The sequence below is a fragment of the Melanostigma gelatinosum genome (assembly GCF_949748355.1).
Source record: "Melanostigma gelatinosum genome assembly, chromosome: 3".
In the NCBI taxonomy this organism is placed as follows: Eukaryota; Metazoa; Chordata; class Actinopteri; order Perciformes; family Zoarcidae; genus Melanostigma; species Melanostigma gelatinosum.
The window spans coordinates 25010755-25038335 of record NC_136636.1 but is presented as its reverse complement, the minus strand read 5'-3'; the positions used below and the strand labels follow the sequence as shown (position 1 = coordinate 25038335).

The window sequence follows — 27581 nt, the reverse complement described above, 5'->3', positions numbered from 1 at the left end:
GAAGGAGGGAAAAAGCTTGTGCCATGTGGTCTGCATTTCGCTGTAATCCCTGTTCTAGCTCGGTGTTCCTTGCCTGTGTTCCCTCTTCAGCCCGAACCCAATCAGGCGGTCGCTGAAACCCGAGCGGCCGCTCCGGTTCTTCCCAAAACCAGACTACCAGGTTCCCAGCGCCGCGGGAAACACATCCATTTACGTCTGATTGATATGCTGCATTCAGTGATATATGTCGCATTTAAATTGTGTCTGTAGGTGTCAGGGGTACATGGGTAGGACCTCGGGGTGTAATGTACCTCACACAAACACACACACACACACACACACACTGACAAAATGCTGCAGAGTGCACACTGTGGCCACATAATAACGCAGCTGAAAGACACGGGAAATGGAGGATTTTATTGAAATATGTGTCTGTCTGTCAGCAGGGCTGTGTGTGTGTGTGTGTGTGTCACAAGACATGGTGGTGGAATGGGGATGTACTCTCTCTCACTTTCCCTCTTACTATCCCTCTCGTGCTCTTTCTTTCCTTATTAGCAACATTGTTTTGTTGTCATTCTCTTTCTCGCTCATACACGCACACACACACACGCACACACACACACACACACACACACACACACACACGTAATCCCTTTTGAAAGAAGGGACAACAGTCATTTTGGACACAGCATATATTCCGTATTAACATACATTCATAGGCAGTATAGTCTTCTTCAGTGTATAAGTCTTTACAGATCTACAGTATGTCTCTATAATGATAGCACGTTATTATAGGAAAGCTTGGCTTCATGGTGGTGGGACAAGACAACAATAGAGTCCTGACAGTGGCATGGGAAACTGTGTGTGTGTGTGTGTGTGTGTGTGTGTGTGTGTGAGAGGAACGGGAAAACTGAGTGTGTGGTCGGATCGCTCGTTGCTGTGGGGGCGAGGGCTCTATGTGCGCTTGGAGAGAAAGTGCTTCAGTCATCATGCATGGTGAGCATGCTCGGCAACCCTCTGGCAGACCCCTTTGTGTACGCGTGTGTTTGCATTGTGTGTGTGTTTGCGTTATGTATGTGTTTGCCGGTACATGCGTGTTTACTCTTGTTTGCATTAAGCCGACTCGCTTTTTTGGCAGATGGCGACATGCAGGTGGAGGCCGAGTTCACGCCAAATCGGACCCGGAAGCTGTGGATGAATACAGGTGTCGATCTGGAACAATGCTTGCTGGGTACATGTGTCTCATGACCATCACCTGCCAGTACTGTACAGAAAAGACAGGCAGGAGCTGACAGTGGCTTTCACCTGTCCATCATCATCCTCCCTCTGACAGAAAGACAGTGTGTGTGTGTGTGTGCGTGTGTGAGAGAGAGTGGAGCAGCATCTGAACCTCAGCGCAGCACAGCCATGTACACTCAGGAAGCAAATCACAGAAAGTGCGACATGTTCCTCCTCGTTCTTCAAGTCCGTCCTCCGACAGACTCGGCGGCTCCCTTTTTTGACATCCAGCGCTCCAACTCAGTCCTCCAAAAGCAGCAGCAGCAGCAGCAAGGACAGAGGGCAAACAACCCTCCTCTTGACCCCACCCCAACCCTTTAACCCCACCCACCCATGGGTCCAGTTAGTCCCTTATTGTCTCCATTGGTCTGTCCCCTCCTTCTAGGTCCACCCCTCATCAGTCTCCTCAATCTCAACAAAATAAGTTAAACATTACAAAAATAAGAAGCATCAATGACAAAGCAAACATGAGAGTGAAGGGGGGGGGAGACAGAAAGAGAAAGACACTCTCTACTCGAGAACAAACTGCCTCTGTAGCTTTGTAAGAGGTCCCATGCATAATCTACTGATTGTCCATTAAGGTGTCATGAAATGAATAGGATGACATTTGACTTCTAAGCCATTCAGTTTGTTTCCGTTGACCAGTAGTAGGAGGGTGGGGGGGGGGGGGGGTTCAAGCAGGAGAAGAGGGAGCTCAACAAGTCCTCCTCGCTCCCTCTGGCCTTTGTAATCGAGCGGGAGTGTGGGGCGTTTGTTTTGTTCATCAGCAGTGCCCTCTGTGCCCCGCCACTCCCATCACCGGCAAGTGTGCATCTCCACCATTTTGCGACACTGTTTGCACTTGACATAACAGCACCAGTGGAACTTACAGCTGCACCTGTCCACCACCTCCACCTCCTGCGTCTGGAAGCCGCGGCCGCAGCACATCAGCTCGCAGCCGTCGATGGCCTTCGACGTTCGGTTGCACTGGCGGCCCACGGTGCCCAGCATACCCGGCGTGCGCGGGTCATAGTCGCAGAAGTCTGGACTGGGTTCCAGGTAGACAAGATCTTCGTCCGTGTGAGGTTTGAACTGGGAGTTCCGAGGCATCAGGACTTTGGTGGTGCCCACCTTGCGCTGCTCCACCTCAGTGGCGCCGTCAAACTTCTCCTTGATGACGTTGCCCACTTTGCGGAAGGGCGGCATGGCTTTCCAGCAGGTCTTCACCTCACAGGAGCCTGACACGCCGTGACATTTGCACTCCACACGCATGTGGGACAGGATGGCCTGCAGAGAAGCCAAAGACCCTTTGGTTAGCAGAAAGACCTTGAAATAATGTGATGACAATGCATAATATCCCCAAAAAATTGCTTCAAATGATGTTCTACAGCTACCAGAGCTAACCTGCGTAAGCATGTTGTATTTTGAAATTGAATTGTCTCATATGACTGATTTGAATGACTTGAAACTTGACTTGCACTCGTCTAAAATAACTTAAAAATGGACTTGCACTTGATTGACTTGAAACTTGACTCAGGACTTATCTGGTAACGTACGACTTGACTTGGACTTTGGACTAGACTCAGGCTAGTCTTGAATGATAAACTTGACTTCAACTTATCTTGAAAGATTGACCTGGACTTTTATTGACTGACTTTAGGCCTGCTTTAGACTTGTCTCATATGACTCTAAACATGACTCGAAATTGTCTCGAATAACTTGAGACTTGACCTGAACTTATTTGAGTTACCTGAGGAACTTGACCTGGATGTATCTAGAAAGACTTAAGACTTGACTTGGACTTATTTTAATGACATGTGACTTGGCCTGGACTTGTCTCATATGACTAGGGACCTGACTCCAGCTTGCCTTTCGTGACTTAAAACTTGACTTGGATGTATCTCGAAAGATTTAAAACTTGACCTGGACTTATTTGAATGACCTGAGACATAGCTTTGAATTGACTGGAATAATGTAAGACTTGACGTGGACTTATCTTGAATGACTTAAGACTTAGACTTGTATCAGTTCAGGAAAAAGAAATCCAACATGACTCTTTAGGTGCGCTGTACTAAAAGAAGTTGAGTGTTTTACAAAAGGGCCTTTGAGTTACCTTCCTGCCAGCCTCGTTGTTGTGCAAGTTCATGAGAGCCCGACTGGAGGACTGGCCTTTACTCCTCTCCCTCACATCCACAAAGGACTGGGAAAAGGCCACGCCGTATGCGATGTTATCACTGCAGCCCGACCACTGGAACCCTATGAAAATACATTCAGATAATTCTTCATTGATGGTTCATTGTAGTAATGTGTGCTATGGACGTATTGTAAAAGATCTGGCTCTATACACATGGAGATAACATGGCATGAATAATATGCGACCACCAATCACATCCTTCTGGCCTTTTCAAAATGAAACAAATATTTAAAACGTCGCATTATTTCGCTTTTAAAATCAAATGTACTGGATCAGTTGGTCCTTCTGTTTCCTTCGGGTGTGTGTGTGTGTGTGTGTGTGTGTGTTTGTGTGAAAGGGAAAGAGAGACCTACCGTCTGGACTGACTCCATGTACATTGTGGTCGCAGCCACATTTTTCCAGCTCTCCGCTGCTGCAGGCCCTCGTGACCGCAAACGCCACACTGGCTGCTGAGATGGCATACACAAAGGCTGCCTCACGGGTGCCTAACACATGCACAAACACGGGCACACACGGCCGTATTGTTTCATTATGTAGCTGAAAAGAGCTTCTCATTTTGAATGGCAAGAACACTTCTACAGATGAAGACTGTGTTAAAGTTTGTGGGAGGGAGCTCAGACATTGACATACAGGAGCTGGTTGAGCCAATACAAATGGAAACCGGCGCTGAAATGTCACAATATTTGAAAATGGAATGGAATAATCCCCATTTTTGTAAATGCATGCAGGTCGGATAGTTGTTTTCGTGTCAATCAGCTGTCGGGCCAGCCCGGTCTCATTCCGCTTACAAAGACCAACAGGGCTGTCGAGTAACGAGCGACCAGGCTGAGAGGGGCAGAGGTCGGGCCGATGGATGGGTCGCGCAAACACAGGACTTTCACCCAGGAGACCTCTGTTTGTGTTCCCAGTGAAACAAGTAAACATTGACTCATTTTAAGTAGCGTAAGTAACATTCAGAATTGACATCACGTTGCTGAACATAACCTACGTAGTTAATGAAGTTATGTAATTGTAACCCAAACCACTCTTTTTACCAAACCTAAGCTTCCCCATGGGGTCCTAACCAAACGCTATCTGTCAAGTCAGTGTCTCCTTTGTGCCAAGATGCAGAACATAATCTTACCCTGGGTGACCACTTTGCCGAACACGGGCAGGGTCTCCAGAGTGGAGCAGTTCCATCGACGGTTGCGAAACTGGAACTGACACTCGTCTATAGCCAGCTGGGCTCCACGGCGCACTGCATCCATCACCTCCACACTGCGCTTACAGATCTGGACCTGGAGCGGAGACACACAGGAGCTGCGTCAGCCACGAACACAAGCACACCTACTGACAAAATACTTCACTTTCTCATTAGAAGTGTCCTGGATGAAAAAGGTACTGATATGTCATTATCAAATCAACACCAGATACCAGATGTTGATACCCCATGCTGAAAGAAAACACTGTTGGACACACGTTACAGGAGACAAGGTGCACAGAGGTAGAGGTCTGTACCTGTCTCTGGATGAGGCCTCGTAACCTCTCGCACGTCTCCTCGTCCCGGATGCTTCCAACTGACGACAGCTTGGCCAGGTACCTGACAGAAAAACAAAAAGACCAACAACAGGTTCGTGAGCAGCAGATGGCCTGAAAGAACACGGAGGTCACGGAGGAACATTCAGGGGAAAGTGTCGTTGTTTAAAGCGATATAAGGTGAGATACAGGCGAGACAGAGGCTACAAATCACTTTGATACAGTTATTGTCAAAGAAAATGAGACCTTCAAACCGGCAATTATTGAATTGGACCACACCACCATTCAGATGAAGCACATCTTGCGTACAGAGGGGTTTGGTTCCCATGACGTTGTGGGAATGTTTTGGACAATAAATATCAGGTTGTGAGGACACTGAGAGGAGGGAAAGCGGCTTATCATACACACCACCTCCAGGCCAGACAGGTCGGGGAGATATACCGCATACACACACAGACACACACACACACACACACACACACAATCTAAGATGTGTGAGAAAATGGCATCAGTCTGGATGCCCTGACCCTCACACATCCACCTCACTTCAGTCTCATATCTCCAGTCCCAGCTGCACCTCACAGAAATAGGCTTTCTCATCAGCTGGCGGTGAGTCTGCCAGCGCGGGAGCAGCCCTGGTCGTGTACCGGCTACGCTACTCAAATGTCAACGCATGTTGAGTCTAAAAAGCGTGCTTTCCTCAAACAATGGAAAGTTTTGCAGATGACCTGAGCGAACTCATTTCAAAGTGCAGATCCACGTACGTTTTCATATTTACGACTTAACACCAGATTAAGTCGACGGATTGTTGAGATTGATTTCTTTACGTCGTGTCAACACATTGTTGTTGGCAGTTGTCTCTTTTCGCATTCCAGAAACTTTTTTAATGGTGTCATCTTTATGCTAAGCTAGGCTATCCACGCGGTGAGTTTGCTGATCGCAACCGGCTGAAACTTCTCCTGCGTGCCGAGCGTGCAGGAGAACTACGGTGGCCGACGCAAAAAGGCAACGTTCAACATGGCAGACTCTGTAAGGAGGACACCGTCCATGTGTAGATAAAAACAGCTCATTCCAAGGTAGAGAAAACACAGCAGTTCCTATTTTCAAGTGATTAAACACGAAAGAAAACATATGCTAATATTATATTCCATTTGTCCATCGCTGACATCCTATTTGAAATATAACACCACAGCAGAGTCTTTAAGGACCAAAGAAAATCCCTTAACGCATGAAAACTATTATTATAATAGTAAAAACAATATTAATGTTTCTGTATTTGCAGGCGCCTCTGAACAGATGAACAGAGTTTGAATATCAAAATGGTCCTTATTAATAAAGGCAAATTCCAACAGAATTAACTTCCAGGCTATCATTCCGTACGGGCAGATATGTTTTTCCTGAGGGTTTCTCAAGCTTGTTTTATGAGTCCTGGGTTATGAGTTCCCAAGACCACACATACCTCTGTAAAGCCCTGCTAGTCCGTCTCAATCAAGCTGTGGCACACATGCAGATTGCAGAGAATTCGGCTGTCAGATCCTTGACAAAGCTGTAACGCACAACACAAAGTCCTGCCCACCAATGTTGCACACCAGCTGACTGTACGAATAATTATTTTGACATCCAAATGATCAATTTCATTGTGTATGGATCAGCTTTTAGCTGCATCTCAGCTCTTTTAAACCCTGCTGAGTTTGGGTGGTAATGTCCGAGTGTTGCGTTGTTGTCGGTGCTATTTGTAAATGTGGTGGTAAAATGAGTACATCATCCTTGAGGTCAAACAGCTCCTCCTCTCCATCCACCCGCTCATCTCCTCCTCTCAACAGTTCAGATAACATCTCTCTCTCTCTCCGTCTCTTTGATGTCCTTCTGTTTCTCCCCCCCTCCAGCCAGTGTCAGTATTTAGCACTCATCGCTGCGATAACCCCGCTCTCCAACACTCCACCACATCTCCGCCACATCCGCTCACATCCACCCTCAGGGGTGACCTCACTCTCTCGTGAGGTTGACTCAGTTTCCTCAAGAGGACCACCGAGGACCCCCCCCCCTTCATCAGAGTGTGTCTAATGTCTTCATGCCACGAGCCCCCAACATTTAGTGTGAAAACAAAATTGGAGTTATTTTTACTGAAGACAATAAGTCACGTGACATGACACGACTGTAGCCAGCATTTTGTTAAAAGCATACTCATTTTAAACCAAAGCACATGTCTTTTCTGACTTGAACCAAACTGTTTTGTTGCCTAAACCTGACCGCGACGGCTTCACAACGTTGGCCACGCGCTGCGTCAAGATACTACACGCAAAAGGCTTCTGCCCAAGCGGCACGAGTAGGACGAGCAGGAATATATTCACGTTGCCAGAGCTCACATTTAGACCGATCTAAATAGACAATGGAGTACAATTAGAAACCGACTCAAAATGCGATCGACCCTCATAGACTCTTAAGAGTGAAATACACCACAGCAGCATGAGGCTCTGTCATTGAAGAAACAGCCACTGTCAAACAGAGAAGCACTGTAACATGTCCCAAGAACAAATGGAACAATCATTGTAACGTTGTCGAAATTTCCAAAAATATTCGCCATATCAAAAACCTTAAAAGGTGATCACATGTCAATGTTGTGATCACAACGTTTTGAAGACATCATTGTTTGGCTTCATGGCTGGTCTCCCAACGTCTTTGCTGTGATCAAATATTTGTTATGCTAACGTTAGCCAACATAAGCTATACTGGTCACACCAGACCAAAAGAAGGCAGTGGCAGGAAATATTAATAAGCGTATTAATACTTTAAAAATATATATCGATTGAGTTGTGGTAAATCTAAACTCTTGGGGGAACCCTAAAGCCTAGTGTCTGTTCTCGAGCCCTCTGCCAGGTTATATCTTTTCCCAAAATCTACAGGTCCTGCCCCCCCCCCCCCCCCCCCCCCCCCTGGTTCGGATGGAGTCCAACTCGGCTCTGCCCAGCTCTGATTTGCTCTATTGCAGTAGCGAGGGGGTTTTGATCAAAGCCATGTGTGCTGTTTGATCCCTCTTTGTTGTTTGGCGTAGCCTTGGGCAGAGCGCTGCGTTCGGGTGGAGGCATCCAGCTGGGAGACCATCAGACGGCGATGGGAACAACCCACGGACAGAACAACACAAGACGACAACAGAGCCCTGCCCGCCGGACGAGCAGCATCCCACTCGCCAAGACACAAACAGCTGGATGGCATCCCGCTGGCCTGACATTCACCCTGGAAACATTTAATAAACATCCGATAAGCCGCTATGCGGGCCATTTTCTGGATACGTGTTTGTGTGTGTGTGTGTCTGTACACGCGTGGGAAAGGTTCAGCAGAGGCCTTGGGCCAGTGTGTGTGTGAGCGCTTTCATCCCCGTCTCACTTTTATCTGCTCCCTCTGCATGTGTATGCCCTTCGCTTCCCAGAGACGAGGTTAACGAAACGCCTCAACAAGGAGACAAACCGTAGAAGGACAGAGCATCGCGCACACACGCACACACACACACACGCACACACACACACACACACACCATCATCCCCACATCTCATCCTCATTCCACTCCCTCTTTCCTCTCTGGCCTCTGGTGGTTGCGTGCTTAAATCCCAGGGGGCCTAAGCCCAGTGGAGCCAGTGGTGTTGTGAAGGCTGCGATGTGTAATGCAACGCAAACACGCGAACGCACCACGGTCCAGGTGGAATGCTCCATACCTCCCACCCAGAGCCCCCCACGGGCTCATGGGAGGCTCACACTGGAAATAAGAGATAATTCTAAACAGAGGAGCCGTTCATGACGCAGACTGTTATCTGGAGACAGGAAATAAAGGCTAACATAGAAAATGGTGAATACCACACAAAACTCCCACTTGAACCACTTTTGTGCATTGTAAATATGAATTACTGCATTTAAAAAAAAGTTGCTGTTGTTGAAGTTAAAAACACAACGCTAAATCTTGCATTCAGTCAGGGTGGCACTCCTTGGGATTCAGGTCTTGGAGGACAACGGTATTTGTGCCTGGAGTTTGTTAGTCTGAGGTGTTACAGTACATTACAGTCATTTAGCAGACGCTTTTATCCAAAGCAACTTACAATTCAGATTCCATCACATTCATACAGGCACAGCTACGGGAGCACTTTTGGGGTTAAGTGTCTTGCTCAAGGACACATCGACATGTGACTACAGCTGAGCCGGGGCACGAACCTCCGGTCCTCTGATTGGAGGACGGCCCTGCTGGCCACTCAGCCACAGTTGCCACAGTGGTGGTTTCGTTGGTGGTGAGCTTTAGGTTCTTCGGTATTGTGTGCATAGTTCTTTTCCGGCCGTCACCACAGAGGCCCAGTTGCTTGCATATAAATGTGCAGCGCTTTCATCGATGGGCTCGGTCGCCACTGTGTTGCCTCATTCGGTGTCAGATGACTCGACGGACATGTGTATGGTTGGAGATCATGATCGCCACTTCAAGGCTTAGTCTTAGTTATTTCCTGAGTTATTTGTTGTTGTTTTATTTGTCATTTTCTGATTAATTAGTTTCACTTAACTTTCCTACTAATTGTGTGTTGTATTTATTTTTTTATTTTATTCTAGAAAATGATTTCTTGCTTTGAAATTATATAAAAAGAAAAAAATCAAAACTGGGGGAGACACGTGATAAGCCTTCCAGGCTGTTGGTCTTTCTTGCACATTCTATTATTATGAGAATCATTTCATTTAAAATGCTATTAAACAAAAATAAATAAGTAAGAAAAAATAAGAAGAACATCATTGTAAAGATGATTCAACATGTATCAGTTGATGAACATAAAATAAATCAACAACAATAGTTATGTCCTATGAAACAAAATAAACTCAGCTGAAGGTCCACTAGCTGTCAGAGCTGCACTCTGAATGAAAACATTGGGATGCGATTGAAAGCTCGGGGAGCTGGAGAGTGGACCTTTTGTTGTTACATGAAGCGTTACCACAGGTCCAGGTGAAGTTCTTCATTTATTACACAGGGGGCTAGCCTGGCTCTGTCCAAAGCTAAACAACAATAATCTATGGGTACCCCTGAAGCTCAACGATTAATCTATTAATAATAATTAATTGTTTAATCAGTTCAAAGACCAGTGAAAAAAACAGGTTGAATGTTACGTGTCGGACTATTTCTTGGCCACGAGCAGTGACCTCACAGGTACGGATCTCCTCATCCGACTCTCAGCAGGAGTTTCCCAAAATGTCAATCTGGTCCCATGCAAACATACCAGATATTTGCTGGTTTCACCGATAGGTGAATTTTGTTACTGTTTTGTAAGAGTTTGAATTGACTACATTTGGGCTGTCAGACTTAAGAAGCCATTTGTAATCATCCCCCAGGGTTCTGGCAACTTGTGAACAGCATAAACCCTATTCTACTATTTTGGACATTCCATAGAGTAAACAACAAAAAGAAACAGATTAAGCTTTACTTTATTGTTCATGCCAAACTGAAGAGAAGTCGATATGACTTCAGAGAGGTCTTGAGTTGTCCTCCTCATACAGTGCAGCAGTTCCCCCCCCCCCCCCTTCACTAAATGAAGGCCTGAAGGAGAGAAAGGAGGGACCGTATGAAGAAGAGAGAAAGGCAAGGGGGATGTGGAGGCTGGATACATCTGCATGACAGTAATGTGCTTCAGCACACTACTGTAGCGCTCTCTCTGTGCGTCCATCCCTTCTAATGTGTATTTATATGAAAATACCCGCGTGTTTGCCTTTCCAGCACTGAGCACACAGCAGAGGTACACAGCGACAGGTAAATATAGCACGGATGGGAAAGGCTAGGAGGAGAGCTGCAAGGAAAGAGCCTCAGAAACGTCTCCTCCACCGAGGCGCTGCGCACAGACCCGCGAGCGGTTACAGGACTCGACGCACGGGCTGTGTTTTTTGTGCGTTAGTTGTGCGAAAGGAAATACTTTGGTTCAGCAGAGATTTAAACTGCTCGGGTAAAGACGAGTGTGACCTGAGCTAACCCTCCCTGTCCCCCCCTCTGCAGTGGACACCTCCAGGATGTAAAACAGAGCGTGAGCTGTAGAGGGCACTATCCTCTCAGTTTACCTTCAGACTCTTTACCGCACTGAACTACATGACAGCGCCGAGCTCGCTGAACACTTGTGGCGCTCCTGATGAACCAAATGGGTTCTGAGAAAAAAACCCGTCTGTTGATCGCATGATGCACGTGTTATGTGCCCAAAATATAGAAAGAAAAGCCTTTAAACCCATGAATGCAGTCTCCACTTTCCTCGTTAGACCAGCTTCTGATGGAATGTTCCACAGTGACAGATATTTTCTACTCTAAGACATCTAAGTGTGAATCTGGAATATGGACCTTCACAACAAAGATCTACATTTATAGAACTCAGCGAGTGAAACATCTCAGTAATGTCAGAAAGTCCATAAAATGCTCACAGGTCCAAAAAAATCAGACACCAGACCTCTAAAGCTGACCTCTGACCTGCGTCCGAATCATTATTTTTGACACATTTGAGCGAGCCTTTGAGCGATACTCTCATGGTTTTACAAGTCTAATAGTTTTGTTATGTATTTTTATTGTATTGTATAGTATTGTGTTGTACAGTGTTGTACTATAGTGTTTGCTGTTGTGTTGTTCTGATAATATGCGGCTGCAAAATTGTAATAACCTGCCGAGTGACTGCAGACGAAATCGTCCCGAAATCTCATGAGAGGTGTCGTCAAATTCAAAGGCCTCCTCCACATCGTCCAAATCAGCCAAATATCCACGACGATCAAAACCTTTGAGACAACATGAGCTACAATTTCTCCATTCCGGCACAACAAACTTCTCTCTCCAACTCTCATTCACCTTTCCAGCGTTGTCCTCTGGCAACAAGTCAACTCTCACTCAATACCGGACCAACCTCCAATGTTATTGTCCCCATTAGTCACTTAGACACAAAAACATAAACAAGTTTCCCTTCAACATTTGGATGATATGGGGCTCTCAGACACCAAAGTGAAACAGATACAACTTCACCTGCACAGTCCACTATGTTTAATCCACACTGAATAAAACACATATTTTCAACAGTTTGAATCAGTGTATCTCAAACATAACCACAGTAGACACTTGAATCACTGTTAATCCTCAAATCATTTACATTAAACTGTAAGTTTACCTTCACAACATCTGCTCCTTGTTACATTACCCTCCCATCTTTGGTGAAACGAACCTGCCTGGTAGTTAAGTTTCCCTTCTTTGATAAGTGTCCATGATATAAGTAGAACAACTCAACTTGCTTTTTTTTGTTTTCCCATTTACAGAAGAAGTCCGTCGAGGTTCCAGTTGCATCAGGATTCACTTTTCCACACACACTGTTCAGCAACATTGACACAATTGTTTTATTTTGTCGAACCATCCCTGACTACAGCGTAGATGTCAGGCAGGCTTGATCTTGGAATAATGAAATGTCCAAAAACTAATGGATCGACATGCGATTATCACAAATATTCAGGGGATCACAGAATCGTGCAACTTCATAAGGTCCGCTTGAAGGAAGCAGAACAAAGTTGTCATGTGAATGAATACAGAATACTGAAAGCTAGCTAGTGATTTGAAATATTAAACAGATATTAAACATATTTAGTAAAATATAGTGAAAATTTAAAAAATATGAATGACTGAGCTTTAAAATATTGACATATGCTTTTGCATGAATAATATGAAATCAGTAACTCTTTCTCATGAGTCAATAAAAAAAATCATGGATGTGTCATTGAGGAATGAAACTCATCAAAATGAAAAAAACACTGCTGCCATCCTGCCATCAGGAGCCTCTGGCCGGTGGTGGTGGTAACAGTAGGTGGGTCGGTGGCGGTGGTAACAGTCGGTGGGTCGGTGGCGGTGGTAGCAGTAGGTGGGTCGGTGGTGGTGGTAACAGTAGGTGGGTCGGTGGCGGTGGTAACAGTCGGTGGGCCGGTGGTGGTGGTAACAGTCGGTGGGTCGGTGGTGGTGGTAACAGTAGGTGGGTCGGTGGTGGTGGTAGCAGTAGGTGGGTCGGTGGTGGTGGTAGCAGTAGGTGGGTCGGTGGTGGTGGTAGCAGTAGGTGGGTCGGTGGTGGTGGTAACAGTAGGTGGGTCGGTGGTGGTGGTAACAGTAGGTGGGTCGGTGGTGGTGGTAGCAGTAGGTGGGCCGGTGGTGGTGGTAACAGTCGGTGGGCCGGTGGTGGTGGTAACAGTCGGTGGGTCGGTGGTGGTGGTAGCAGTAGGTGGGTCGGTGGTGGTGGTAACAGTAGGTGGGTCGGTGGTGGTGGTAACAGTAGGTGGGCCGGTGGTGGTGGTAACAGTCGGTGGGCCGGTGGTGGTGGTAACAGTCGGTGGGTCGGTGGTGGTGGTAGCAGTAGGTGGGTCGGTGGTCGTGGTAACAGTAGGTGGGTCGGTGGTGGTGGTAACAGTAGGTGGGTCGGTGGTGGTGGTAGCAGTAGGTGGGTCGGTGGTGGTGGTAACAGTAGGTGGGTCGTGGTGGTGGTAACAGTAGGTGGGTCGGAGGTGGTGGTAACAGTAGGTGGGTCGGTGGTGGTGGTAGCAGTAGGTGGGTCGGTGGTGGTGGTAACAGTAGGTGGGTCGCTGGTGGTGGTAGCAGTAGGTGGGCCGGTGGTGGTGGTAACAGTAGGTGGGTCGGTGGTGGTGGTAGCAGTAGGTGGGCCGGTGGTGGTGGTAACAGTAGGTGGGTCGGTGGTGGTGGTAACAGTAGGTGGGCCGGTGGTGGTGGTAACAGTAGGTGGGTCGGTGGTGGTGGTAGCAGTAGGTGGGCCGGTGGTGGTGGTAACAGTAGGTGGGTCGGTGGTGGTGGTAACAGTAGGTGGGCCGGTGGTGGTGGTAACAGTAGGTGGGTCGGTGGTGGTGGTAGCAGTAGGTGGGTCGCTGGTGGTGGTAGCAGTAGGTGGGCCGGTGGTGGTGGTAACAGTAGGTGGGTCGGTGGTGGTGGTAGCAGTAGGTGGGCCGGTGGTGGTGGTAACAGTAGGTGGGTCGGTGGTGGTGGTAACAGTAGGTGGGCCGGTGGTGGTGGTAGCAGTAGGTGGGCGGTGGTGGTGGTAGCAGTAGGTGGGTCGGTGGTGGTGGTAGCAGTAGGTGGGTCGGTGGTGGTGGTAACAGTAGGTGGGTCGGTGGTGGTGGTAACAGTAGGTGGGCCGGTGGAGGTGGTAGCAGTAGGTGGGTCGGTGGTGGTGGTAGCAGTAGGTGGGTCGGTGGTGGTGGTAACAGTAGGTGGGTCGGTGGTGGTGGTAACAGTAGGTGGGCCGGTGGTGGTGGTAACAGTAGGTGGGCCGGTGGTGGTGGTAACAGTAGGTGGGTCGGTGGTGGTGGTAGCAGTAGGTGGGTCGGTGGTGGTGGTGGTAACAGTAGGTGGGTCGGTGGTGGTGGTAACAGTAGGTGGGCCGGTGGTGGTGGTAACAGTAGGTGGGTCGGTGGTGGTGGTGGTAACAGTAGGTGGGTCGGTGGTGGTGGTAACAGTAGGTGGGTCGGTGGTGGTGGTAGCAGTAGGTGGGTCGGTGGTGGTGGTAACAGTAGGTGGGTCGGTGGTGGTGGTAACAGTAGGTGGGTCGGTGGTGGTGGTAGCAGTAGGTGGGTCGGTGGTGGTGGTAGCAGTAGGTGGGTCGGTGGTGGTGGTAACAGTAGGTGGGTCTGTGGTGGTGGTAACAGTAGGTGGGCCGGTGGTGGTGGTAACAGTAGGTGGGCCAGTGGTGGTGGTAACAGTAGGTGGGCCGGTGGTGGTGGTAGCAGTAGGTGGGTCGGTGGTGGTGGTGGTAACAGTAGGTGGGTCGGTGGTGGTGGTAACAGTAGGTGGGCCGGTGGTGGTGGTAACAGTAGGTGGGTCGGTGGTGGTGGTGGTAACAGTAGGTGGGTCGGTGGTGGTGGTAACAGTAGGTGGGTCGGTGGTGGTGGTAGCAGTAGGTGGGTCGGTGGTGGTGGTAACAGTAGGTGGGTCGTTGGTGGTGGTAGCAGTAGGTGGGTCGGTGGTGGTAGCAGTAGGTGGGTCGGTGGTGGTGGTAACAGTAGGTGGGCCGGTGGTGGTGGTAACAGTAGGTGGGTCGGTGGTGGTGGTAACAGTAGGTGGGCCGGTGGTGGTGGTAACAGTAGGTGGGTCGGTGGTGGTAACAGTAGGTGGGTCGGTGGTGGTGGTAGCAGTAGGTGGGTCGGTGGTGGTGGTAACAGTAGGTGGGTCGGTGGTGGTGGTAACAGTAGGTGGGCCGGTGGTGGTGGTAACAGTAGGTGGGTCGGTGGTGGTGGTAACAGTAGGTGGGCCGGTGGTGGTGGTAACAGTAGGTGGGTCGGTGGTGGTGGTAACAGTAGGTGGGCCGGTGGTGGTGGTAACAGTAGGTGGGTCGGTGGTGGTGGTAGCAGTAGGTGGGTCGGTAGTGGTGGTGGTAACAGTCGGTGGGTCGGTGGTGGTGGTAACAGTAGGTGGGCCGGTGGTGGTGGTAACAGTAGGTGGGGCGGTGGTGGTGGTAACAGTAGGTGGGTCGGTGGTGGTAACAGTAGGTGGGCCGGTGGTGGTGGTAACAGTAGGTGGGCCGGTGGTGGTGGTAACAGTAGGTGGGGCGGTGGTGGTGGTAACAGTAGGTGGGGCGGTGGTGGTGGTAGCAGTAGGTGGGGCGGTGGTGGTGGTAACAGTAGGTGGGGCGGTGGTGGTGGTAACAGTAGGTGGGGCGGTGGTGGTGGTAACAGTAGGTGGGTCGGTGGTGGTAACAGTAGGTGGGCCGGTGGTGGTGGTAACAGTAGGTGGGCCGGTGGTGGTGGTAACAGTAGGTGGGTCGGTGGTGGTAGTAACGGTAGGTGGGTCGGTGGTGGTAACAGTAGGTGGGGCGGTGGTGGTGGTAACAGTAGGTGGGTCGGTGGTGGTAACAGTAGGTGGGTCGGTGGTGGTAACAGTAGGTGGGCCGGTGGTGGTGGTAGCAGTAGGTGGGTCGGTGGTGGTAACAGTAGGTGGGCCGGTGGTGGTGGTAACAGTAGGTGGGGCGGTGGTGGTGGTAACAGTAGGTGGGTCGGTGGTGGTAACAGTAGGTGGGTCGGTGGTGGTAACAGTAGGTGGGCCGGTGGTGGTGGTAACAGTAGGTGGGTCGGTGGTGGTGGTAACAGTAGGTGGGGCGGTGGTGGTGGTAACAGTAGGTGGGGCGGTGGTGGTGGTAACAGTAGGTGGGTCGGTGGTGGTAGTAACAGTAGGTTGGTTTTTGTATGAAGGGCTACGTGGATCTAATTTTGAGTCACAATGTTCAAAATAGCCTTTGCTCTTATGTATTCAGTGACAAATGATATAAATACAGGAGGGAAAGCTTCAACGAAAGGAATGAAAGATTAGAAGGAAGGGGGGATGAGACAATGGAACAAAGGTCAAAGAGAATCATTTAAAGTACATACGACAAAAGATGGAAGCAAAGCGTGGAGACGGGATAAGAGGGCAGAGAGGTGAAGGTGAAATGCATCTGATGAGTCCAGTTAACGTAGTTTCTGAGCAGCTAGAGGCTTGCATGTGTGTGTTTGAATGTTAGTGTGTGTCTGTGTCCACGCGTGTGTCTGGGTGTATTTATATGCTGCTGGCTCCACTAGAGCTCATTTCCCCCTAAAAATAACATGCTCTGCCAACACCACAACCACTCACACACAGACACACACACACACTCACACGTGTACACAACAACACACTTTCACACAGGGGGAAAGAGGCAATAAAAGCCATGAAATTGACCTCCTGCCTGGTGTTAGTGCCACGGCCCCGAAAGGCCAGGAATCAATTAGTGTGTGTGTCAGTGTAATGTTCATATACCAGCCTCATCCAACCGGAGGCATCAGCCGGTTTGACTGTGACTGTCCTCAGAGTCTTTGTCATGCTTTGTATCGTCTTGTTTCTGCCTATAAAGGTCTTTCAGGTGATGTAAGACTCTGGCGGCCATGTTGGGGGATTCCTGTGCTGTGCACCTGTGACCATTATTGTGTTTAGGTAAAGTCATCTCATCAGTAAAAATGCATTTTGTCATTTTGACCAATATTTACACAAGACTTGCTCGCCAATGCTTTGAGCTAAATGACGACATCGACTTGCCAACGTGCTCACAATGACAACGCTAACATTTGCTGATTTCTACAAAACACAAAGTGATTGGTATGTTCTCCAGATATTTGCCGATAAAACAAGGTATTGGACAAATTTAAATTTTTACCTGATGATGATGCAAAATGAAAAGTTAGAGCATGACCAAAAGGGATTTGGATTCGTCCTTGCACTTTTTGCACAAAGCTGAGATATTTCAATCTGGATAAAGTGACGGACCGACCAGCAGACAGTGCAACATTGCCATCCATAGAGCAATACCGCTGGCATGCCTCCAAATAAAAATAGTAGTTTGAACAAAAATTGGGGTGGCCGGTCAGATTAGGGGGCCAGTGTCCCGTGACCTCCTGGACCCACCTTTGTCAGTTTGTTGGACAAGAATTGGAGATTGGACATTTGTCTTGATAATCTATGGCAAAAATATATTTTGGACGATTTGTTTTAATTATGGCCTATTTAACGTCAAAGGACAATATGACATTTTTCAGTAAAGGTAAGACATTCAGATGTCATTTGGATCAGTTGACAATTTGAAGTTTCAAATGAAAGACTGAGCGAGTGAACAGCACGGCTTGACGATATTGCAGACCAATGCTTGGTTCTCCCATATTGTCAACTTGTCAGATTGAAAAAAGGTCATGAAATCATAAGCTGAGAAGAAATGCGATTGCATAATTGATGTGTTTGTTGTTGTTTTTTATCTCCACATTCAGTTCGGATAGATAAGGAGATAAGCTTGCCGGTGAAAGTGGAATCATTCATGTGCGGCGGGCAGGTTTGGACGTGCACCATTCCTGCTAACTATTTACACAGTTAACACACGTGTATAAACTGTGTGTTGTACACAAGTTTGTGTGTATAAAGAACCCTCGGTTAGAATATTCAGCTTGGTTCTTGGAACCTGGTACTTAGCCATCACTACTGAGCAGAATACCTGACTATACACCCCTTAAGCTTTACATTTTAACATGAAGAATAAATGTGTCTGGAGTTAGTCACTTAAAGGGGGAAAAATACATTCTTATTTAAAAAATAGACCAAAGTCAAACCATAAATGTTACCCTAAATATCCTGAAATGTTGCTTATACTCTTGCAGTAATCATTGAGGGGTTTTACCCCTGGACAGGATCTCGATGTGAGGGACCCCCAACTGGTGACCCATTCTTTTAAGCCTATATTTGTACATTTTGGCGAATTGGCAAGTTTACAATGATGCCAAATTAGCGATTACCAGTTCTTGTTACCTCCGCTGAAGAAGGTCATGTTTTCGGATTTGTGAGCAGGATTATGGAAAAACTGCTTGCCAGATTTTCATTTAACTTTGTGAAAGGCAAAGCCAAAGAGGAATCCATTAAGTTCAATTCAATCATGAGGCAAACTCGCGCACAATTTTTCACCCAATGGAAATGGCTTTGGCGAAGCTCTGCGCTCTCAGAGTGCCCTTCTAGTTTGTAGCCTGCGGATGTACAGACAAATATCACCGCACTACTTTGATACTGAGGAAAACTCAATGATTTCCAGACATGTTCTGGAGTTACAAGGAGTGTCTATTTCTATGATTTCTAAGGAACTTTATGGAAGTTGATTCACGTTCGGCCCGTCAGAGATGGAAATATCCTCGGAAAGTCTAAGTCACTTCGAGGGGAAGTTCAATTTTGAAGTAAATTACAGCAATCAGGCTTGACGTGTTTTCAGAGTCACAGCTGCTGCTGCTGAGCGCGCCAAACTACAATAACTACCTGCCAGTTGTGTTTAGAACATCCAGCATGCACCTGTCCCGTTCACCTCAGCAGCATCCGTGCCTCACGTCTGTCCCTCTGGTTCACAGTGACGGCTCTCTGCATATAATCGATCTTCAAAAGTTTTTCATGAAAAAACATGCTTCCTGTCTTGTTTCATTTCTTCACGAGCCAATGCATCAAAGAGAAGCTGCAGTGTACATTCAGAAATGCGATCAGCTGTTCGCCATTGTTGCCCTCCCAGAGCACGAGCCCTTCAAACATGGCCGCCAGAGCGGATCCGCCAGAACCCTCTCTTGTCTTTCAGCGACCCGGGTGTTTCCTCGTCAGCCGGAGCCGTCCTGCCGGTAATCTGCTCGCCGTGAGCGTCCCCCGTGCTCGAAATAACATGCCACAGCTTCACCACATTCATGTGTGTGTGTGTGTGTGCGTGCGTGTGTGTAAAGAAGTGTGAGGCGCCAGTGAGTACCGCAATGCCAAGGTCTCTGCTTTCTCTGGTTACCCATCAGCTGCCATCTCTTTAGCACCTCACCATGGTTGTCCGGGACACATGCATGCGTCTTCACACACTTACACACAAAGACACAGAGAGACAAAGAGACGGAGACACAGAGAGAGAGACCAGCGTGTGTGCTCATTATCCTACAGTGTATCAACAGATATAGTTTCGGTGCTGTTAGTGAGTTATCTCTGTGTAACACCGTGATGCTACCACAGAGTATTCACCAAAACCATCTTCCAATCACATTTGTTCTTTTCCATACGCTGGTTGCTCTTCTGCCGTATCCTCTGCTTCATGTTGACAGCAGCAAACGGCGTCCAAACTTGAACCCACTGTTCCCTGCTGAAAGTGAAGTGTTTGAAAAGCAAACACTCAACCCATTGGAGCCTTTAAAGGGGATGTCCTTTCCTGAGCAAATAAACCAGGATTCTAATCCTTTCTCCAGAGCAGATTCGTGACAGTTTAACTGAACAAATAAATGAAGCCGTGCGAGGCCGCTCTCGCTTTTTGTCTCGTCTTCAGACAGATGCCAGATGTAATCCTTCTTCTGCCACAACAGTGGTGAGATGGATTATTCACAACCGCTATGGTTGCTCTTTTCTTAAAATTGAAACATGAAACAGTAAGAATCTAAAACTGATGCCTTTATATGACCTTTATAAGCAAACAGGACCAATATGGGCTTATTTCTACAGTCGAGTTGTTCTTAATGGCTGATATCTGGTCCGATGGCCCTGCGAAATCAGACTAAACGATTGATGGCAAGCTCCTCCTCCGCCTGTCCCTGCCGGGAGCCAACACCGACAACAACCACACTGCTGGATGCAAAGGCTATATTGCATGGCCCACTGGAGGGAAGGGAGGCCCGGGAGAACCAGGACCAACCTTGCTGCAGTTAAAATGATCAAAACGCAGTGAAAGTTCCCCGTAGTAGCTTTAAGTCAGTGTTACCTTGTAACCGTGGAAACGTTTTGTCTGTCAGGGCGCACTGATTTATTTTTATACTGCACCCGTTTGGTATCTTGCTAACTCGGTGTGGCGATGTCAACCCAGCGGCACGCTGCAGTCTTGGTGCTAAGAACGAGTGTGTCTCAAACAGTAATATTTAGTCACTTCATTTGGTGAAGGACATTTTTATTCATGTTTTGCTTGTTGCCACATTTATTTTGCATTTTCCAACCAGTGTTATCCGTCTCATGGCAGAATACAGATTCTTACCAGGTAACAGCAGTGAGTAGGCAGCCTATTCTGAAGGCCTTTCCTTTACTCTGGTGACTGTGTTTACTGCCATCTGAAGGCAGCAGATGTCGGCTCCATCTGCATACTCTAAGTGGGTGAGTGATGTCGTCATTATTCAATTAAAACTTCTCTCTCAGGACTGTCTCTCAGGACAGTGTGTAAAACAATGGGTAACCAGGGGCAACATTTTACAGTCATTACAATAGAAGTAGATGCGTGGCTGTGATGAGCAACATGATATAACTGTGTAACTGAATTCAACTTTAAAATAAATTCTGATTCAATCATCTACTGCTGGCAGTAGGCCGATCTCTGGACTGCTGTATTCATATTTGAAACTCTGCTTCATGGACGTCAATGTCGGTCAGTCGGTCGTTTGGTCCACAACTAAATAGATGGATTGTTTTGAAATGTGGTGCTGACATTGACGTTTACCTCAGGCTGAATTGTAATAACGTTGGTGATCACATGACTTTTCATCCAGCCCCATCATCATGTCATGGGGACTTTATATATGTCTATATCATAGACACTAGAGAAGAGGCGGTCTTCCCAAGAACAAAAACAAACAGAACGAATTGTTTCAGCAAATGCCCCGAAATAACATTTATTTACAATGAAGGGACAAAGCCCTCTAGCGGTGGGAGAGTAATGCCTCTTGGCCTCGAAGCAAAGGAGGAAGTCAGATGACAATTTAGTAGAGCAACAAAGTCCAAAGACTTGACTTTAACATAGGAGACTGCTGTTCGTCTATTTCTTTTGACCACACCCACAAACTAACAAAGTACAAACATTAACCCACACCACAATGTTTGGCAAAGCTTAATTGAAATACTTCTCATTGTCATTTTAACCCAAAAGCTGCTAGATGTTTAGTGCTATCATCGACTGTATTTAAGAAGTGGAGGTAGTAACTGCGACGTCACCTATTGGTTTCTTGACTATAGTTTTGAAGTCTCAAGGTTCGACATTTTGGTTTTTAGCGACCAGAAGTGACACGAGAGGCGGGAACTACAAGCGCTGAAAAAGACATTTTTGGGCGACCATGTAAACACAGAGACCGGACATTGTCGTGGTAGCGGCCTGTCAATCACAAGGTAGCCATAAAGCATCCCCTGCTTTATGGTCTATGGACCATAATGTACCAAATGAACATCATGCTGTATTGAAGAAGACTTGCAACTGGAGATTGAGACCATAAACTCATGTTTACAATGTTTACTGAGGTAATAAATCAAGACAGAAGAGTCATCTTCTCATAGACTTCTACAGCATATAATCAGACCTGTTGGCCATAAGAGAGAATTCAGGTGACAACTGAATTTCTTCCTCTAAAGATGAGAGTGAAGTCCTCTTGCTAATTCATTTGGTTTCTCACTAGGCAGTGCATTCCGAGATTATTTGATTTGATTTCAAAACCCATGCCCGTATACACTCACACACACACACTCACACAAACACACACACACACTCACACACACACACACACACACACACACAACTTTCCTTCTTCTTCTCCCACATCGGGTTCAGCTGTGCATGCATCCGTGTGGGAGTTGGAGCGTGCATTGTGTGGCCACCATTCTTCCGCAGCCAGTGTGGTAATATGTGCCACTGTTGGGGAAGATGCCAGTTTACAAGCTCAACACACACACACACACACACACACACACAGTCTGCAGCCCTGGAGCAGCGCACAGGTGCAGCAGAACCAGTCGGAGCAGGGCAAGAGGAGGAAGAGGAGAAAGAGGAGGAGGAGGGCGACGACGGACACACTAATGGAAAGTAGCATTCAAATCCCCATTCGGGCAGCGGGACGCCACACATGACTCCGCAGCTGCGGAGATTTGGCAAAGTGATCGCATCCTGGCTGACGGGCTGAAGGCAGAGCTGCAGGTAAACAAACAGGCTGTGGTTTCATGTGACGTCAGAGCAGCTGAGAGGTGTTCGAAATATTAGAGCTGCTCTGAATCATGCTCATTTTAAGACACGTTTGATGTGTGAAACAATAATAACCTGGGAGCAGAGTGTGTGTGAGTGTGTGTGTGTGTGTGGGGGGGGGGTTCTGGCACAACTTTACACGGTGCATGGAGAAGGGAAAAGGCCTGTAGAGGTCACAACTACATTCATGCCAACTTATTGTAAGTTGTTGATATTTCTCGACACAGGGCTGCAACTAACAATAATGTTTTCATGATTCATTAATTCATTAATTAACATAGAATAAGGAAAATGGCTGTCACAATTTCTGACAGCGAAAGGAAACATATGGCTGACTTTATCAGACCAAAAGTCTAAAACCCTGAAGGTATTTCATTTACAGACGAAGGAAACGAATGTTTGGCAGTGAAAATTCTAAGCAAACATAACTGATGACTCGAAAATGTAACACTTTTTTAAACCACAATTTTTGGGGTCATTTTTACAATCGCTCTCAAGTACTGAGTATTTATCCATCTTGTGCAAACAAAATGCAATCCACTTTGTAGAAAAGTTATCACTGTCGCAAAGAAGTTGCAGGACGCACACATCAGTCAAACAACCTGATCGAACTGGTCGACTCTTAGGAAACAGCTGCTTAATGCCTTCATCACCCTGATGATGTCACAGTGATGTCATCATCTCCGTTAGGGTCCGGAGACCACACATTTATAACAGATAGCCCCTATTACAGACTGGAGCTTTGTAGATTAAAGGACATGGCTATTTAACAGGCAGGAATTAACTCATGAATAGATGCTTTCAAGTTGCATTATGGGAAATGTAGGATCCTGTGTTTTTGTAGCTTGACCCCTACTCAGCCGTATAAGTCAGGATATCTGTCCATCTGCTGCTTGGATTTCATTTTGAAATCTTTGAATCTGTCTTTTGAGAGATGAAAGTGCAATATTAAATAACACTGCAGTGATTTATTGTTTTGTTCCATTTCTGCTTTTGTCTCTTAACATCCAGTAAATACAAGTCAAACGTATTGGTCCTGATTGGTTCACACAGCTTTCGATACATTTCTCAAAGTTGGGAACATAATCAGTCCTCTGGGGAGGTCACAACACTACAAATCAACCACCTGTTCAAATAAAAAGTGAACTAGCTTACAACTAGCTTACTTTGTTGTCATAGCGGCAGCTTGGTGTTTCTATGGTGAAAGATATCAATAGCTCTGTGTACGGGCTGGGCAATACGGAGAAAATCAAATATCTGATTATTTTTGACCAAATACCTCGATGTCGATAATGCGACGATATTGTAAAGTCAGAGAATCCCATCACTTTACTGTAATGAAGCCTTTAAAACTAGGGGACGACAACACGTATGCCATATTATTATTATTGAGTGTCATATCACAATATTGATATGATTTCAATGTATTTCCCAAACCTACGATGCTAACTATAATGATGCACCTTCACAAATGATCATTAAAGCAGATTTTGCTTTGTTGTTCTAGATCTGATCTATCAACATGAATCAATTTCTTCACCCAACTATGTAACAATAATATCATTTATAATTACAGTATCCTTATTACACAATAATAAGCACTGTGAGTAACAGTTTAACTGATGATTCTCCACCATGAATCCGTTTGTCAGATGAAGGAATATTATATCAACACCCTTGTTTTCTGAATGGCCACACTGTTGTTATGACATCATAGAGTTAGAAACAGGTATTTTTTGGCTTGTCACGTGACATTTGAATCTGCTTTTCATGTGAAGCTGATGCAGAAGTGAAAACTTACATTCTCTCTACTGACCAGCAGGGGGCGACTCCTCTGGTTGTATAGAAGTCTATAGAAAATGACTCTACTTCTCTCTTGATTTATTACCTCAGTAAACATTGTAAACATAAGTTTATGGTCTCAAGCTCTAGTTTCAAGTCTTCTTCAGTACAGCATGATGTTCATTTAGTAAATTGAATTCGTAAAATTTCGAGTCAAATAGACCATAAAGCAGAGTATGCTTTAGGGCAGGCTTACTGTGATTGACAGATTGCTGCCTCTAGAGACGTATACAGCGTCTCTACGTCACTCCTCCTCATTCCAAATATGGTAACTTCTGTTCATCAGTTGTAAAAAAGCCAAGTTGAGGCTTCATAACGGCAGGCCACAAACCAATGGGGTGACGTCACCATGACTACGTCCACTTCTTATACACAGTATGGTACAAATGACACCCAAAAAGTAAGAAAGGCGTTCTTATTGCATGCAAAATGACTTGGTGGATTGAATTGGTGAGTAGCGGTGGACGGTTGTCTCTTGACTTTTAAATAAGTGACGTGAGAGGGATCGAGGCAAACCAACAGCACTGATAAAGAGTCATTGCAAACTGCTTGGTGTGTACAGTAGGTTAGCTGAGGCATGCTTCTTTTGGTCCTAGCTAACAGCAACAATCTCTCTCCAAATTGCTTCCCATCCCTTTGACCCCCCGAGCGTACCAGCTGAAGCGCGAGGGGTTTGTTGGGGCGTCGAGGACTGACATACAGCCCCGCCACACACTTTTTCCTCCACAGTGTGATTCCCGGCAGCTCGGCGGGCCTGCCTGCACATGCCTGCCCTGCGCTGCTGCTGTCACCACACCTTCAGCCCCAAACAGCACAATTACCCTGCACTCAGTGACAGAGTTCAAGGCGGACGGTGCTGTTTGGCAAGGCTCTCAATGTGATTTATTCTGACGAATCTGTCAGTGATACCAGTTAACCCGTCTGCCGCGCTACGCGGATGTCAACACGCAAGGCTGTAGTGATCATACCTCACAATCTGTTAACACAGAGAAATGAATCAAAATGAAAATACAAATACCAAAGTTAAACGGTGACTATTTGGCACGGCGGCCACAACCTAAGCCCCCCACATAAGAGGATTCTTAGAGTGGCCAATTGTGTCATATAATAATAACCATCAATACTGGGATTAATCCAAACCAACCCGAGCCTCGATTTTAAGGTGCCCCCCCCCCCCCACACACACACACCCTGAATGATGAGCGCTGCTGGTGGATCTGCTGGAGCTATATATGCGGGGGAATAAATGACAGCAGAAGTGAGGAGCAGTGCATGAGCAGGAATGCAACCCACCTAACCACCTCCCACACAGGCTGCGGGGAGAGCAGGCACGCATGCGACCCGACCGGCCCGGCCCCCAGGAAGAGGTGGCACAGGGAGCCACACTGTGAGTTTAGAGCCACCGTATCCGACCGCTTCAGATACATATCTAATATTCCTACACGGGCTGACATTGATCTTATAATGACCTGGTTGAGCTTTGCATTTGTCCTTGTCTCCTGAGATATACCCTGTAGCTGATAGTGGTCTTATACTTCTTTATTTATTTGGGGCATTTGAAGTATTTTAGTATCATTGTATTCATATCCATGTGGTGGTCAGTCTCTGATAATTTGATAATATTAACGTATTTTAATTTTATGAATAACAATTTCTTTCAATAGTTTCTTTGGAACGTTCTTCATTCTTTAGCTCAAATGCAGCTGAACATGGCCCTACACCTGCCTTGTATTAACAGCATCAGCGTCATTGCTGATGACTAAATATGAAGTTAGGACTATGAAAAAAAAGTTTTTTATTAGAACATAGGTCAGGAGCCCAAATGGCTCCTCAAAGAGTTTCTAAAGTGAAACCAAAAATTCTGCTTCACAATTTGTTCTCGTCATTTACAAGGAAATGCGCACATTACGTGGTTCTTCTTGCTCACATCATTTCCAAATTCTTATGAACATATGGGGTTGTCATGGCAAAAAGGCAGAGAACACCTGATACTTCAGCAAAACAAAATACCACCAGACGCCAACTTTTTTTCTTCAGGCTGCACGTGCATATTATTGTCACCTTTCCACCTGACCTTAAATAGAGGATTTTAAAACTTATTCTTTTAATCAAGAATATGGTATTTCACCTTTATGGGAAACCTGCGCCTTTCCGAAAAAGAAGAATTTTATTATTATTATTTTTTTTTGTAAAGGTCTTTGCTGGGGGGGATGTAGCAGTGTTGGTAAGTTATTAAGTCAGGGCGAGAGGGGGAGAGAGTGTGTGTGCGTGATGGTTAACGATTAACCTGAACGGCAACTGAGCTGCAGTGAAAGAAGACAGAAGAAGATGAGTAGACATGTGAAGATGAGGAGGAGCAGGGGGAGGTCAGGTGAACGAGGTGAGAGAGATGTGGTCCACAGTCAAGGAGTAAAAGAAGTGTGGAGTCCAACTTACAGCCAGTTACTCGCGTTGGCCGAGAGGAGCGCACAGCAGAGCATCAGGACGCACCGCAAAACATATTCCTCGGTCATCTCGAGAGGGATTGTCGGGGAGGTCGGTGAGAGCTGAAATAATCCCGAGGTGGACAGGGGGTCGGCGGTGGTAACAAAAAAACAACAACAACAAAAAAGAAGCAGCGGCAGGGGTCCGTAGGAAGCTGTTAATCCATCGCCCCGCATCCAGTGGATCATCCGCCGGGGAGGCGCGCAGCTTCACGGTCCGCCCGCCCGGGTTCTCCCGTCCCTCCCTCTGCCGCTCCGCACTCACAGGGGACGGGGAGAAGGAGGGAAGAAAAGAGGGATGCGAAAAAAACCAAAAGATAAACTCTGGAGCGCTCGGGCTGAATTTGGACCCTTCTTCTAATAGACAACTTTTGTTTGCTTTCTTCCTCAGCCGCGCGCCGGGACAGCGCGCGCGGATGAGCAGTCAATAAAAAAGCCAAATATGAGCGAGCAATCACGTGCCGTTCTTCCTTCTCTCTGGCGGCTTTATCACCCGCTGCCGGGTCCGGTGCTTCTCACTCAGACAAGCGGGACTCTCCTGTCAGCGCGCCGCAGGACTCTCCGCGCCTCCTCCCCGCGCCCGGACACATGCACGCACTCTGAAGAGCGTAAATACGCACGGGCTCCCTTGCTCGCACACCACCGTCTCTCGGTGCGTCTGGCGAAGGAGAGATGCGTGCTGACTTTAGTGTAGGGGCGGCGCGAGGATATAGAGGTATGGCAGCGAGATGGGAGGTTTTTTTTGGGGGGGGGGGGGGGGGTGAAGGAGGCGGGTTCATAGCGCGCTACTATGGTACTCTGTGTGTGAGTGTG

General features: G+C 47.0%; 1 protein-coding gene across 1 annotated transcript; it reads right to left on the bottom strand.

Annotated features, from left to right (window-relative positions):
- Positions 1-1600: 1600 nt before the first annotated feature.
- On the bottom strand, positions 1601-27190 carry wnt4 (wingless-type MMTV integration site family, member 4). Its single transcript, XM_079265882.1, has 6 exons — positions 26722-27190; positions 4928-5009; positions 4554-4707; positions 3784-3915; positions 3350-3492; positions 1601-2523 (listed from the first exon to the last, which is right to left on the bottom strand). Exons 1-6 carry the CDS (start codon positions 26955-26957, stop codon positions 2053-2055), a joined length of 1218 nt encoding a protein of 405 aa, XP_079122008.1. The 5' UTR covers positions 26958-27190; the 3' UTR covers positions 1601-2052.
- Positions 27191-27581: the final 391 nt, after the last annotated feature.